Source organism: Drosophila suzukii, chromosome X, assembly GCF_043229965.1.
Source record: "Drosophila suzukii chromosome X, CBGP_Dsuzu_IsoJpt1.0, whole genome shotgun sequence".
Taxonomy (NCBI): Eukaryota; Metazoa; Arthropoda; class Insecta; order Diptera; family Drosophilidae; genus Drosophila; species Drosophila suzukii.
The window spans coordinates 12,428,093-12,442,539 of record NC_092084.1 but is presented as its reverse complement, the minus strand read 5'-3'; the positions used below and the strand labels follow the sequence as shown (position 1 = coordinate 12,442,539).

Sequence of the window (14,447 nt, the reverse complement as noted above, 5' to 3'; positions counted from 1 at the left end):
CGCGAATAATTGTTTAATGGTAAGGCAGATCTTTAAAAAGCGGCGCTTTGCCTTCACATTTGTATGTGTGCACAGATGTATGTAAGATATATATGTATGTATGAGCCTGGGACTTGCCAAAATCTGTGGCTCACTTACATACAGACAAACATGTTTGTATGGGGGGGGGATTTGTTTTTTTTTTTCTGCGGAGTTTACTTTTTTTCAGGTCAAATAAAAGCGGAAAATGGAGACGCTAATCTCAAATCTCGAATCTCTGCTAACCAATAACAACGAAAACGAAAACCTTGCTGCCGCTAAATGTTATCTCTTGTTTGAATGTCAGCGCTTAGAGAGCGTCTTCGCACGTATGTATGTATGTGCATGGGTATGTACATATACAAAAGTCAAGCTTCCAACGGTTCGATTCGTATGTACGTATGTATGTACAACTTGGCTTGCACGAAAGTTTCGGTTTCCTATCGAAACACGTCTTAAATGTGTATTTATCATCATGGTGGTATACGGTACCAAATTGCACGTTTGTGTGCGTGCGTACGTAATACTTAATATTTTTGTTACAGCACCAAGTTGCGTGTTATGTTTTGCATTTTGTTTTGAAAGCTCCAAAAGCTGTGCTTTCAATGCATAAACATGGCACATACATACATACGAACTACGAACTACGAACAAAAATGTATGTAAGGTACATACGAATGTGTTTGATTGCACGACTGCCCGTCCGTTTGTATGTATGTACGTACGAATCGCTTGCCGTGTGTTTGTGTATGCGGTTAGCACAAATCCAGCGAGAAAGAAACAGAAAACAAGCAACAACGTTGGCTATAGCCGTGTCTATATATGTATATGTATGTATTAACTTCAAAATAAAGTTCAGTTTAAGCTGGAGCGCAGTCGAGGTTGCGTCGTTTGTTCGTTCGGTTCGGTCGGTTTTCGGTCGGTTCGGATTTCGGATTTTAGTCCTATATGTACATACGTTTCGGCTAGTTCCTATATGTACGCATGGTAAGCACGCGTTCTCTTTCGCTTCGATTCCCCAAGTTTCAGTTTCAGTCTCAGTTTCAGTTTTCAGTCGTTTCGATTGCCAGTTTAAAGCCCCCCAATTGTGTCTGCACTTCTGTGATTTATTTCGAAAAATGTGAATCCGAAATTGCTTTTAAGCTTGCAATACTCGATAATATTTTGGCTTACATCCATAGTGATTTACCATTTTCGATGCCCAGTGATGTATGTAAAGAAAAAAAATGAAGAGCATACAAATGCATTTATGCATTACGTGATTTCATACATATGTATGTATGTGCCATCGAAATGGCAACTCTTACGCATAAAGTTGCGAATGTGTATAAAGCCACACACACACAGACATGCCTAGACATATGTACATCAATTTATACATTATCAGACGCATGAAATATATATGTACCTATATATATAAGGTGGCTTGGTGGCTTATATTGTTGTTTTTCGTGCGAAATTAGTGTGATTAAATGGAGATGTGTGATTTTATAAACATGTGGGCTATACACAGAGATAGAGTGAAAGAGAGGGCAAGTGGGAGAAGCCGAACTTGCATATGTATGTATGTATGTTTAATGCTTAGACACACAGACGTGCATATTCGGCAAAAGTGAAGCACTTATGTATGTACAAACAGACATGCTTTACTTTATATGATTTATAAACGAATGGCACACTAAAACAGAAACCGGAATCGATGTATGTACATATGATACTGTTGATATGAAACCGTAACCAATATTTTCCAGCCTTCTTATGTTGCATGTATGTCTGGCTATGCATATAACTGCACATAACTGCATATCCTATGTACCTATGGATATGGGATAAACATATGTATCGGTTGGTAAACATATGTATGCCGACATGGTATTTAGAAGAAGCGGTACATGCACTTATGTACTTATGTATAGATGTAGTATGTATGCAGGCGTCATGTGCATGCATACATTATTTTTTAATTGGAGACGCATACGGAATATTTAAACGGTTCGATTATAAAACCCCGTTTCTTTTTAAAGGCGGGGGATCTTAAGTTTAATTTTTGGGGTAACTTTCCTCTATACCAAATATACTTTCATATGCTAACAAAAATAAACCCCATCTTAATCCTTTATAATAGTATTATGCAATATAAATATAATAGTAATGTTCTATTCAACTTTTATGATGGATCCTTAGATCTTCTATAAACACACATAGTATAAATCAAGTTTCAGTAACTCCATTTTCGAAATAGTGAATGTCTGTATTTCAAATACTTAATTAGAATGGGACTTTGCACAATGCACACATATGGCAGACCAGTTGGATCTGCCAGCTGTTTTGGTTTATTGGCGATAGGATGGAAAAACGATAGAAACTAACGATATGCGGGTATATTATAATAACTGATGGCCATTATAGATTACTCATTGTTAACACTTACCCGTGTGGTTCCCCTCACATGATTCTGTTGTGTCACCCCACGAACAATGGCACATCGCAAATAGGCACCTCATTAATAAGTAAGCACCGCCACAACAGCAACTCCATCGTTTTTTTACCCATAATATCAGTGGAATATGATTCATTTTGACATCTTGGCATCTTAACATCTTGGTGATAAACCCCACGTTTAACCGGTCCCAAGGTTTCCTATGTACATCCCATAACAATGCGAATAAAGTGCTCTCTTGTTCTTTGCAGATACCAGATCGTCGGATAGCAGATCAAAAAAATAGATTCATGAGTACGACAACAGGAAAGGGACACGTCGCAAACGGACTCTTCGGGAGAATCAAACTACCTTAATACTATTAGCTAAATCTTAGTTAAATATGTCAAATAAAGGGTCCATCGGTGGAGTGGGATGCACGCCACAGATCAACACAGATCAATGGTCCGCCTTGGAGAAACAGACGAAGATGGACCCAGTACGGGGCCCATCCTGCTGTGGTGGCCTTAAGAAACCTCTCGGAGAGCCAACGTACCGAAAGATAGGACGGCGAAAGATACTCCAAATCCACGTCCATGACCCCGGAACGACGGCAAATGCAACGGCGAAACTCAATAGAATCTATTTATGTACATTTAACCGAATGGCACAGAGCTGTATATATTTTGTATTATTTTTAGTAATCCTAAGCCCAAATACTAGTTGTGCTCTACGGAGCAGTGAGGGTGAGACTCAGAATTATGCCGGAATACTCAGCAACAGTAGTAGAACAACAACCAGCCCATCACGCGATGATGATGATAGCCAGAGCCACGGCTACAGCAATAGCAACAGCAATAGCTTCATCTACAAGGTCGATTCCGGCCCTGGAGGTGATAGAGCAGGTCAAGCACAGACCATTAGTGGCGGCAAATACGATAATAATAACTATGAAAATACTCACACAAATGCCAGTGCGAAAGATGAAGAGGTTGAGCACCAGATGGCGAATAGCCTCGACTTCGACGGGGTCGATATGTTTGGCGCCTTCAGTATTCCCGAGGAGGCGATATACACAAACGAGTTCGCTGTCAACATTCCAGCTGGCCATCAAGTGGCAGATGTCATAGCCAACAAACATGGGTTTATCAACAAGGGACAGGTATGGATACAGTTTTTTCTTTAAGCGGGATAAGTTTGAGATCTTTTCTTATACACATCTCACAGATCAAATGTGAGTTAGTTATATAAATTGAATGATAAGAGTTTTTAAAGTGTGATTTAAGTGGGCTGGGCTTTGCGTTGATTATAAGTTTTAAGTTGATAGCTTTATATACATAGAAGATAAATTGTATGTGTTGAAGATATATTATATATAATATAATAATAATAATAATATAATAAAACAATAAGTTTGAATAGTGTAATTTAAGATAATTGGGATGTTTGTTGATTCTTAGTTTCAAGTTTATAGATTTATATGTTATATTATTTTATATTACGGACAAGAAAATAGAATAGTATCCTTTAATAGGATTGGAGAATACGTTGATTTTTAGTTGCGAGTGGACAGTTTTATATATATGTACTTGTATGGATAATCAATATTACGTAATCGTGTTTTTTCAACTCGACAACTTCTTTGAGTTTGAAGCCTAAGCTGTTATGTATCTTAAAAAAAAAATAATGAAAGTGAGCTACATTCTTAGGATAGGTATTATATACAATAGGTATTCATACTAATCAGTTTACAAATATGTTATTTGACAACCCCCTCAGTCAGTAATCTTGATAATACCCTCAATCTCTTCTTATAGATTGGATCCCTGGACCACTATTACCTGTTCCAGCACCATCATGTGTCGAAGCGTTCACTGCGCTCCAGCCGCAAGCACCAGGGAGCCCTTAAATCAGAGAGCGAGGTAAGTAGGACTCAACCATATCCTATTATTATACTGTTTATAAACCCCCATTGCGATTGCAGGTGAAATGGATGCAGCAGCAGCACGAAAAGGTGCGCCGGAAGAGAGACGGACCCTACCAGGATCTACCCACCTACAGTCCGTATAATCTTTTACGCCAACCCGGCGGCTACGTTGTCGATCAGAATCCGCATCTTTCATTCTCCCCAGAGTCGATATCGTTAGCCTCGCACTCGCCGCGCATGGAGTACCGGGACGTCAGCTCGCATTTTGTCTTTCCGGATCCGTTGTTTAAGGAACAGTGGTATCTGGTGAGTAAAGTATGTGATCATCTCTCACTTAAATGCATGCCTCATGAAACCATTTAGTCTAGAGTCCATTATCACACCATTTGAGTAGTTTCTTTTTAACATATTTTGAAACATTTCTACTAATGTTGATAGGAAATATATTTGAAATAAACTACTAGATGATCTAACCTACTAAATTTAGAGCTTTTTGCATTGTGATTGTGTCTATGTACCTATGTTCGTAAACCATTTATTGCATATCATATTTATTAATCTTTCTATAAACTCCTATAAAACTTGTTTTGTAGAATGGCGGTGCCAAGGATGGCCTGGACATGAATGTGGGTCCAGCCTGGCAGAAGGGTTATACGGGCAAGGGCGTGGTCGTGTCCATTTTGGACGATGGCATTCAAACCAACCATCCAGATTTGGCTCAGAACTATGTAAGTTTATCTTGACTAGATAAGTAATAGCTTTTGATACTAATTATTGTTCAAAATATAGGATCCAGATGCCTCATTCGACATAAACGGCAACGATTCGGATCCCACGCCCCAGGACAATGGTGACAACAAACACGGAACCCGCTGTGCCGGCGAGGTGGCCGCCGTGGCCTTCAATAACTATTGCGGCGTGGGTGTGGCCTACAATGCCAGCATTGGTGGTAAGTGATTACTGGTCATCAATCTTAACTAGTATCTATTAAAGATGTTTTTGTTCATTTAGGAGTCCGCATGTTAGACGGAAAGGTCAACGATGTGGTGGAGGCCCAGGCCTTGAGTCTTAATCCCGCCCACATTGATATATACAGCGCTTCCTGGGGACCCGAAGACGATGGTTCAACTGTCGATGGTCCTGGCCCATTGGCGCGCCGGGCTTTCATCTATGGCGTGACCAGCGGGCGGCAGGGCAAGGGTTCCATCTTTGTGTGGGCCTCCGGCAATGGTGGCCGCTATACAGACTCGTGCAACTGCGATGGTTACACCAACTCCATCTTTACCCTGTCCATTTCTAGTGCCACCCAAGCAGGGTAAGTTTAAGGGAGATCTTTAATAGGAATGATACTGATTCTACTATCACTTTACAGCTTCAAGCCCTGGTACCTGGAGGAGTGCTCCTCCACGCTGGCCACCACCTACAGCTCCGGTACGCCGGGTCATGACAAAAGCGTGGCCACCGTGGACATGGATGGCCGCCTACGACCCGACCACATCTGCACCGTGGAGCACACGGGCACTTCGGCATCTGCGCCCCTGGCAGCCGGCATCTGTGCCCTGGCGCTAGAGGCCAATCCGGAGTTGACGTGGCGCGACATGCAGTACCTGGTGGTGTACACCTCGAGGCCGGCGCCGCTGGAGAAGGAGACCGGTTGGACGCTGAACGGAGTGAAGCGAAAGTACAGCCACAAGTTTGGCTACGGACTGATGGATGCCGGTGCCATGGTGTCGCTGGCGGAGCAATGGTCATCGGTGCCACCGCAGCATATCTGCAAATCGCGGGAGAACAACGAGGATCGGAAGATTGAGGGCGCCTTTGGCTATACGCTTGCCACGCACATGGATGTGAATGGGTGTGCGGGGACCATCAACGAGGTGCGCTACCTGGAGCATGTGCAATGTCGCATAACGCTGAGGTTTTTCCCACGAGGAAACCTCCGCATCCTGCTCACCTCGCCGATGGGCACCACCAGTACCCTGCTGTTCGAACGACCGCGTGACATTGTTAAGTCCAACTTCGATGACTGGCCCTTCCTGAGCGTGCACTTTTGGGGCGAAAAGGCCGAGGGCCGCTGGACCCTGCAGGTGATCAATGGCGGGCGGCGGCGCGTCAACCAACCCGGCATCCTATCAAAATGGCAGCTCATCTTCTACGGCACCTCAAGCCAGCCGATGCGTCTGAAGTCGGAGCTGCTCAGCAGCAGTCCCCAGCTGCGCAGCCCCATTGGCTCGAATCCCTTCCTCATCCCGTCGGCCTCGAACATTGGCCAGCCGGCCAACGAGGGTGGCAACTTCAACACGGACAGCTTTGCCGGCTACCTCAATTACCAGAATATCTTTAGCAGCGCTGGTTCCAACCCAGAGCCAGCAACAGCTACACTCGACGGTCAGAATGTGACCGCTTCCGTTGCCTCATCCGCGGAAGCCGTTGGCTTTACAGCCTCCGCTGCTCAGCTGGTAGCAGCACCGGATTCGAGGGAAGGGGACAAGAAGATCCTGCACTCCTGCGATGCGGAGTGCGATTCCTCAGGCTGCTATGGCCGTGGACCCACCCAGTGCGTGGCCTGCAGTCACTATCGGCTGGACAAGTAAGCGATGACAGCAAGGCCAACTGGAAGATGCAACGCTAAACATTCTCTGTTTCCACAGCACTTGCGTCAGTCGCTGCCCGCCGCGTTCGTTCCCCAACCAGGTGGGCATCTGCTGGCCCTGCCACGACACTTGCGAAACGTGCGCTGGGGCTGGACCCGACAGCTGCCTTACCTGTGCCCCGGCCCACCTGCACGTCATCGATCTCGCCGTCTGCCTGCAATTTTGTCCAGACGGATATTTTGAAAGTAATAACCGATGATGGGGACTAATTTAATTATGTTTGTAATGTATATTCCCGTTTGCAGATAGCAGAAATAGAACCTGTGTGCCCTGCGAGCCCAACTGTGCCTCATGCCAGGATCATCCCGAGTTCTGCACCAGCTGTGACCACCACTTGGTCATGCATGAGAACAAATGCTACTCGGCCTGTCCCTTGGACACGTACGAAACGGAGGATAACAAGTGAGTAGCTGAAAGATAAATAAGTTTGGAACTGAAGCTAATCCCAACCCCTTGCAACAGATGTGCCTTCTGCCACTCGACTTGCGCCACCTGCAATGGCCCTACGGACCAAAACTGCATCACGTGCCGCTCGAGTCGATATGCCTGGCAAAATAAATGCCTTATTAGCTGTCCAGACGGATTCTACGCCGACAAGAAACGGCTGGAGTGCATGCCCTGCCAGGAGGGTTGCAAGACCTGCACCAGCAACGGAGTTTGCTCCGAGTGCCTTCAAAACTGGACGCTGAACAAGAGTGACAAGTGCATCGTGGCCGGGAGCGAGGGCTGCAGTGAAGGTAAGCGATCCGAAAACATGCAATACTACAGAAGACTGTAAAATATTAAGAAATATTAATTATCTATTTTCTCCCCATAGCTGAGTTCTTCAGCCAGACCGCGGGGCAGTGCAGCTCTTGTCACACCTCCTGCGGCAGCTGCAACGGACCGGCGGAGACCAACTGCATGTCCTGTGGCCCCAGTCGACTGCTGGAGCAAAGTCGCTGTGTGAGCGGCTGCCGCGAGGGCTTCTTCATGGAGGCGGGCTCTGTTTGCTCGCCATGCCTGCACACCTGCAGTCAGTGCGTCTCGCGGACGAACTGCAGCAACTGTTCCAAGGGACTGGAGCTGCAGAACGGCGAGTGCCGCACCACCTGCGCCGATGGGTAGGCTACTAATCCTAAACCTTGGGTGTCTATTCCCCCAACTGACAGTTAATGTGTATTTTAGCTACTACAGTGACCGCGGCATCTGCGCCAAGTGCTACTTGAGCTGCCACACCTGCAGCGGTCCGCGGCGCAACCAGTGCGTCCAGTGCCCGGCTGGTTGGCAGCTGGCCGCCGGCGAATGCCATCCCGAGTGCCCCGAGGGCTTCTACAAGTCTGACTTTGGTTGCCAGAAGTGCCATCACTACTGCAAGACCTGCAATGGTATATAAATTGGAAGGCCTCTTATGTCAACTTATTACTAATGGGATTTTCTCAAATTTTAGATGCTGGCCCATTGGCCTGCACTTCCTGCCCGCCACACTCGATGCTCGATGGCGGTCTGTGCATGGAGTGCCTGAGCTCACAGTATTATGATACAACGACGTCCACCTGCAAGACCTGCCATGACTCGTGCCGCTCCTGTTTCGGTCCCGGCCAGTTCTCCTGCAAGGCCTGTGCGGCGCCACTCCATCTGGACCAGCTGAACAGCCAGTGTGTGCCATGCTGCCAGAATCAGACGCTCGCCGAGAAGACAGCCTCAGCGCCCTGCTGCAATTGCGATGGAGAAACTGGTAGGGGTTTCATATTGTAAACTAATTAAATATGTATTTTGAATGAGTCTCTAAGGTATCTAGTATTCTGTGTCTAGTAGGAACACTATTTTTGTTTGAAATAAGTTTGTATTGGTTTAGATAACATAACTTATAGAAGTACCCTTAGGATACATTTTATAGATTTCCATGTTTTTAAAGTTATTTACGGGTGTTGTTTGTCGGAAGTTACTTTAAATAAGAACCCTGTCGCACGAATATAGCCCAATGTTCAGGCATAATTTTTCCGGCATTAGCTCGCCGGAAGTGAGGTGTGTTTTTTTTTTTTTTTTTTGTAAAAACCTTCCTAGCATCACCAGGGAAAAATAATAGAGTTGATCTAGCTTGTCTAATTTGTTCTCTTTTGATTTTATTAACTTAATCATAACTAAATATTTTTCCAGGCGAGTGCAAAGCTACCTCGACGGGCGGCAAAAGGCGGACGGTAATCGGCAGTGGAAGTGCCTACAAAAGCGGCGAACCTGAGCATGGATCTTTTGAGAGCGATGGCAATAGTAGGGAGTTCGTCCTGCGACTAGACTCGCCTTTAACGGCCATCACAGCTATTGCTGTGGCCATCTGCCTGTTGATCATAACGATATTCTCCATCATCTTTGCTGTTTTACAGGTAACTGGAATTTCCTATCTGAAACATAGTTTTTTACAAGAATCCAAATAAATGTAACCTTTGTATTATCTTTTTTCCAGCGTAATAGCAACCATGTATCCAGAAATTCAGTGAGGTATAGGAAAATAGCAAGCACATCGTCGGGCAGGCGAAAGAACTTGTCCGCCAAGCCCACCAGCGATGCAAGATTCATTTTTAACATTGGCGAGGACGAAGATACAGATGGTGATAATTCCGAGGATGAGATGGATGGTAATCTGGGCACCGATATAAACCGGATTGTCTACGACCGCAAGGGTAAAGATCTGGGACACGAATTTTACATTGAGAGTACAAATGATATTGATGCGATCGAGTTTCACTGCAAAGGAGCGCAGAAAGCAGAGTCCCAACAACCACGAAGGTGCAATGAGAACGGTGATGATGATGATGATATTCATTATGATGCGACGGCGGACAGAAATCCGTATCCATCGACAACGAGCCGTACAAACATAAACATCCGTAGCTGATTGATTGATCAATGGGACAACGCAACAGCGAACATAGATTGTACCAACAAGAACTTTGATCTTGGCTTTCTTGCTCTGGACTAGTAAATTGTAACCTTGCTTTGAGGAATATAGCGAATCGAAATATTTAACATCTGAAAAATGATAAAAATTTATATGTGATTGTGAATTGTTTTTATATATATATTTGTAAATTTAATGTTTGTATTAAATTTTTATGAAAAATGTTATGTCAAGTTGAATAATGACAGTGTCGTTTTTTATTGTTCCAGCCCCTATATCTTTTCTATTTTTAAGGGAAGATAAAAACAACTTGCTTTCGGTACAAAAGAAATAGTCCTAGGATTTAATGTTTTTAGTTTAATAAATTTTAAATAAATGGAAAAACTTTTAAAGGATCTGAGCAAAATATTTTTGTGATTATAGTTAGCATCTATATGAAAGAGATAGCAATATTTTTTCTCACTTTCTCTTGGATTTCTTTTATAAAGGATTCTAAAATACAAGATCTTGATGATCTCATCTTGTTTAGCTCCGAAATGAATTAAATATATTGTGTTTCTGTTGATAGAAAATATTTTATTTACAAAAATACAAAATATCTAATTAATATACATATGTTTCGATCACTTATTTCAAATTCAAACCAAAAGTTCACTACAAATAGCTGTAGTGGGATTTGGAATTCGACATTTATTCGAATGTTCATAATGTTAGTTCCATGTAAATCATTATAAATTCGGTAATACTTCGGTCTTCTTCAATGTCTTATTACGTCGCTGCGTATGCTAAAGTATACAAAATCGAATATGTATATATATTTTTTACATAGGTGGCTGAGAGGTATTTTACATGGACGCGGATACGTTCGTACGACCCATTTAAGATATAGTACAGTCGCAGCACATGAGTGAGTAGTACAAGCATTTGACGACCTTTTCGTCCTTGTCGCCATCATCCTTGCCATTCAATTTAGCCTTGTCATTGTCGTAGGCAAAGAGCTTGCCATCCAGTTGATCGGACTCCAGGCCCTCGACTTTCTTAGACTTCTTTCTCTTGTTTTTATGCATCACTTCGTTGCAGTTTCGCTGTTGCACCATGTCGTCGATCCAATCGAAGTCGGTGGCGTTTCCCTGAAACCTCGGGAAACTGGAAATGCTTTCTATAGAGTTGATATCCTCCTGTAAGTTATCTTTTTAGTTCAGTTTTAAATGGTTATTGTGTATTATTATTTACCTGGTTATTGTTGTGATTCTTATATCTACTCTTCTGCGGTGAAGCTTGCTGGGAATGGGTTGCGGGCGGGGATCCCTGCTTGTGGTTGGCCATGGGCGAAGAAGTGGTGGCTATCGAGGCTGTGGTTCCCGCCGAGCTGTTTAGCACCACCTCGGTTTCCTGCGACTGGAGGGCTGGCACTTTGGGCAAGTCGTCGGGACTCATAAAGTTGTGCTAAGACCAGCCAAAGATTAGGATACAATCGAAGGGAAGTGGGTTAACCACCTACCAAGTCCTGTATTACCACGGTGGTGATGACATTGGGAGAAGTCATGACTCGGGTGGATGCTGATGCCGTCTCGGAAGTGGGACTGTTCAGGATCGGTGAGTTGGTGCTCAATGGTGTTGTGGGCAATGTGGCTGTCTCCGAAACGATGGCCAGATCATCTGAAGATGCTCTTTCGCTGGTCGAGGACCCTTGGACCATCGAACAGGTGGCCACAATGCTCAGGGACGATGATGGGGAAGTGCCGGATATATCGGGAGAGGGACTGAAATGGAAGAACTGATTATTTCATTTATCCCTATACCATACATCTTAGTGATTGCGGTTATGTAAAAGGTCTGGTTAATATACAACTAGTATAATAGTGCCTTAATCACAGTCTCTCCACCTTACTTACAAGTCAATCAGCTCGGACTGTGCCTTGCTGCCGCCCAAGGACCATACTTCGCTCTTTTTCTGTGGCCCTGAATACGAGATCTGTTTGTTGGTGGTATTGAAGCGGCCCTTGGAATGCGACTTCCGACCCGGTATCCACAATATGCGCATACCGGTGGTCTTGCTTTTCTTCGTCGGATTGGAAGCCATCTGAAAATCGTATACTAAATTCAGAAATTAAATGATCAAAATACAACTGTCTGTTGTTTATTTGTAAGTGTATTTGTCTTGTCACAATCCTGTCAAACTACACTCCCATTTATAGTTTTGCGAAAATGTTGGCCAACTGAGTTCCAAAGTAAGTGGAACTAGGTTTTTCCCGATTTGTAACCTCCTCTATCCATTTCCCGCCTTTTAATCTTGTGACATTATTAAAGTGGTCTTGCTAACTTAAATTAGATTGCCATTAAGTAATATTACTAAATATCTGAGAAGTTGAAAGCTCTTTATAACATTGAATTTAAGCTTTATACATATGTATAAAAATGTCGCCAACTAATAATTATGAATTTTGTTTATTTAACAAATAGTAAACATTCCTCTTTTAATTTCTTTTTAATCTTAATTTATTTTTTAACGATACCTAAAAATAAAGTTAAGAACACGTTCGAAAAAAAATACTTTAGAGTCGAGAAAAATATAATAACTAAGTATGGAAACTATGTTTTTTTCGATTATATGAATTATTCCCCTATCCATTAACATCCCGAGTCGAACTTTCTTAAGTCAAATTTCCCTAACTCAGCGTTTTGCGACCTTTTATTCTTACAATTTTTCGCAAGTTTTGATTTCTTTATCGCGAGTTCCACTGAAATCAATTCCAACTAAAAGCGGTTGGTCTTGTATTGATTTACGAAAAAATTCCAATCGATTTTGGTTGGAATAGATTTCAGTAACACCCCCATATGATGTCCCTGCACGTAAGAACTCCAACCAATTTTGATTGGAATGGATATCAATTTCACCCCCGTATAAAAAATCCAATTTTTCTATGGCGTACGTGTTTACGATCTAAGTTTATTTATGTTTTCTTATGAATGACAAAAAGTTTTGTGGTTTTAAGGCATGGTTCGGGTTTCTGAGAACGAAGGATTTCAGGAATTGCAATTTTTTCGAGCCATTTTTAAAATCGGATGTTTTAAGCTAAAGAAATATTGATTATCTTATCAAAACCCACAAAATATGATGATATATGTATTTATTTATAGGACCTACTGCATAATACATTAAAGAATGTATCAGAATACCCACGCAATATGATATGATAGCACTAATTCGCAAGTACGGGTAGAAATAACTGTTGACAGTGGACTATTGACAAATTGGCACTCATGACCGAAGACGATGAGCGGCACGAAAGTCTCCGCATTCGCTTTAAAAGGTATTTTCACAATTGGAACTTGTTGGTGGGATTACGTTATAAATATGCGCACCGCGTCGACTTGAATAAAATATAAAAAGTGGTTTACCAAACACGTACGTATGTATAAAAGTCGAGATTCAAAACACCACGCACATTTTCGCTGCTACATATATATACACACAATACATATGGTCACAATCATACATACAAAAATACACATATTTTTTGGGTGACAAACAAGTAGTAGTGGTACAACAGAAATGGTCATTTGTGTTAGTGGTTTTAAACAGCAATTAGTCTACACATATTTATTTAAAATCACAACAAAACCTGAATTTGAACTGCACTCACCTTTTCTCCTCAGATCTTGACCTGAATATCACAAGGTTTTGTGCAAATGAAGCATTTGTGTAAGCCAAGTACAAACATACAAATATATATACTATCGTATGTGGAGTGGGTTTCGGTATAAATCCGTGATATGCTGGAGATTCTTTGAAGATTTCTTGTTTTCCTTTTTTCCGCGGGAACTTAACACAACGAGTGGAGGGGTATGGTTACGTAGCGAATGGTAATGATTACATTACATCAGGTTACATTATTTTATTTATTTAACGACCGAGCGCATGCTGTATATATCGAATAAACAAATACTCAATCAGAGCCAGTGTTGTGCAAGCCAGTGGGAATAGCTTTCTCTTTTCTATCGGTCACAACACTATTTCTTGTTGGCCTAATGTACTGTTTACACCAGGCACGTCAGCTATCGACATCTTAATGGACGCAAAACTAACTTCGCGTTTGCTATCAATATCAATTTAAACACAAAATCGGGGAAGTAGAGTTATTTCTAGATACATATTTTGCTTAATTTTCGATTAACTAACTATAGTATTTCTCGTGTTTCAAAGTTTTCCATTTAAATGCAGTTCATTCTGCCTTTGTGCATTAATATTTATCTATATATTGTTAGGAAAAAAATCAAAAGGAATTTTTTAAGATATCAATTTTATGTATTTTATATAAAAATATATATACTTTTTATTGGAAATTTAAATAGTTTAATTTTTTAAGGGTCAGAATCCTGTAAAAAAAATTAAAACGTATGCACGTTCACACTAGTTTTTTGTAGCTAGAAAAACATCGATAGTTTCGCAAAACCAAATTATCGATAGATTTTATCGAGCTTTATGGAGCTTTTATGTGTTTGTTTTGTTTACGTTTAGCCGCAATCGCAATCCAATTATCTATGTAA

At 42.2% G+C, this 14,447-nt stretch overlaps 2 protein-coding genes across 11 annotated transcripts; one reads left to right on the top strand and one right to left on the bottom strand.

The window, feature by feature from the left end:
- Positions 1 to 826: 826 nt before the first annotated feature.
- Fur2 (furin-like protease 2) lies at positions 827 to 10,138 on the top strand. Of its 7 annotated transcripts, none has more exons than XM_017069803.4 (17): positions 859 to 1,005; positions 2,710 to 3,599; positions 4,255 to 4,359; positions 4,422 to 4,497; positions 4,570 to 4,670; positions 4,958 to 5,092; positions 5,154 to 5,313; positions 5,376 to 5,679; positions 5,737 to 6,954; positions 7,016 to 7,203; positions 7,264 to 7,420; positions 7,481 to 7,755; positions 7,836 to 8,121; positions 8,186 to 8,385; positions 8,448 to 8,735; positions 9,158 to 9,381; positions 9,462 to 10,138. In XM_017069803.4, the coding sequence occupies exons 2-17, from the start codon at positions 2,841 to 2,843 to the stop codon at positions 9,891 to 9,893; spliced, it is 4,908 nt and encodes a 1,635-aa protein (XP_016925292.2). In that variant the 5' UTR covers positions 859 to 1,005; positions 2,710 to 2,840; the 3' UTR covers positions 9,894 to 10,138. The 7 variants fall into 7 exon arrangements, with proteins under 7 accessions (XP_016925289.2, XP_016925292.2, XP_016925291.2 ...); XM_017069802.4 differs by having other exon boundaries at positions 4,570 to 4,679; XM_017069800.4 differs by having other exon boundaries at positions 827 to 968; positions 4,422 to 4,679.
- Positions 10,139 to 10,446: 308 nt separating this feature from the next.
- LOC108006273 (uncharacterized) lies at positions 10,447 to 13,853 on the bottom strand. 4 transcript variants are annotated; one of them, XM_070997409.1, is made up of 6 exons: positions 13,544 to 13,852; positions 11,792 to 11,979; positions 11,398 to 11,659; positions 11,130 to 11,342; positions 10,746 to 11,074; positions 10,447 to 10,681 (listed from the first exon to the last, which is right to left on the bottom strand). In XM_070997409.1, the coding sequence occupies exons 2-5, from the start codon at positions 11,977 to 11,979 to the stop codon at positions 10,775 to 10,777; spliced, it is 963 nt and encodes a 320-aa protein (XP_070853510.1). In that variant the 5' UTR covers positions 13,544 to 13,852; the 3' UTR covers positions 10,447 to 10,681; positions 10,746 to 10,774. The 4 variants fall into 4 exon arrangements, with proteins under 4 accessions (XP_070853510.1, XP_016925213.2, XP_016925212.2 ...); XM_017069724.4 differs by having other exon boundaries at positions 10,447 to 11,074; positions 11,792 to 11,993; positions 13,544 to 13,853; XM_017069723.4 differs by having other exon boundaries at positions 10,447 to 11,074.
- Between the last annotated feature and the right edge of the window lie 594 nt (positions 13,854 to 14,447).

Bases quoted from the DNA above. Each gene is read 5' to 3' on its own strand.
- LOC108006273 (XM_017069724.4), bottom strand. From the start codon at position 11,979: ATGGCTTCCAATCCGACGAAGAAAAGCAAGACCACCGGTATGCGCATA. The intron at 11,660-11,791 runs GTAAGTAAGGTG...CTTCCATTTCAG, and splicing joins CAGTCCGAGCTGATTGACTT to TCCCTCTCCCGATATATCCG. The intron at 11,343-11,397 runs GTAGGTGGTTAA...GGCTGGTCTTAG, and splicing joins CCGTGGTAATACAGGACTTG to CACAACTTTATGAGTCCCGA.
- Fur2 (XM_017069800.4), top strand. From the start codon at position 2,841: ATGTCAAATAAAGGGTCCATCGGTGGAGTGGGATGCACGCCACAGATC. The intron at 5,314-5,375 runs GTAAGTGATTAC...TTGTTCATTTAG, and splicing joins CTACAATGCCAGCATTGGTG to GAGTCCGCATGTTAGACGGA. The intron at 8,386-8,447 runs GTATATAAATTG...CTCAAATTTTAG, and splicing joins CTACTGCAAGACCTGCAATG to ATGCTGGCCCATTGGCCTGC.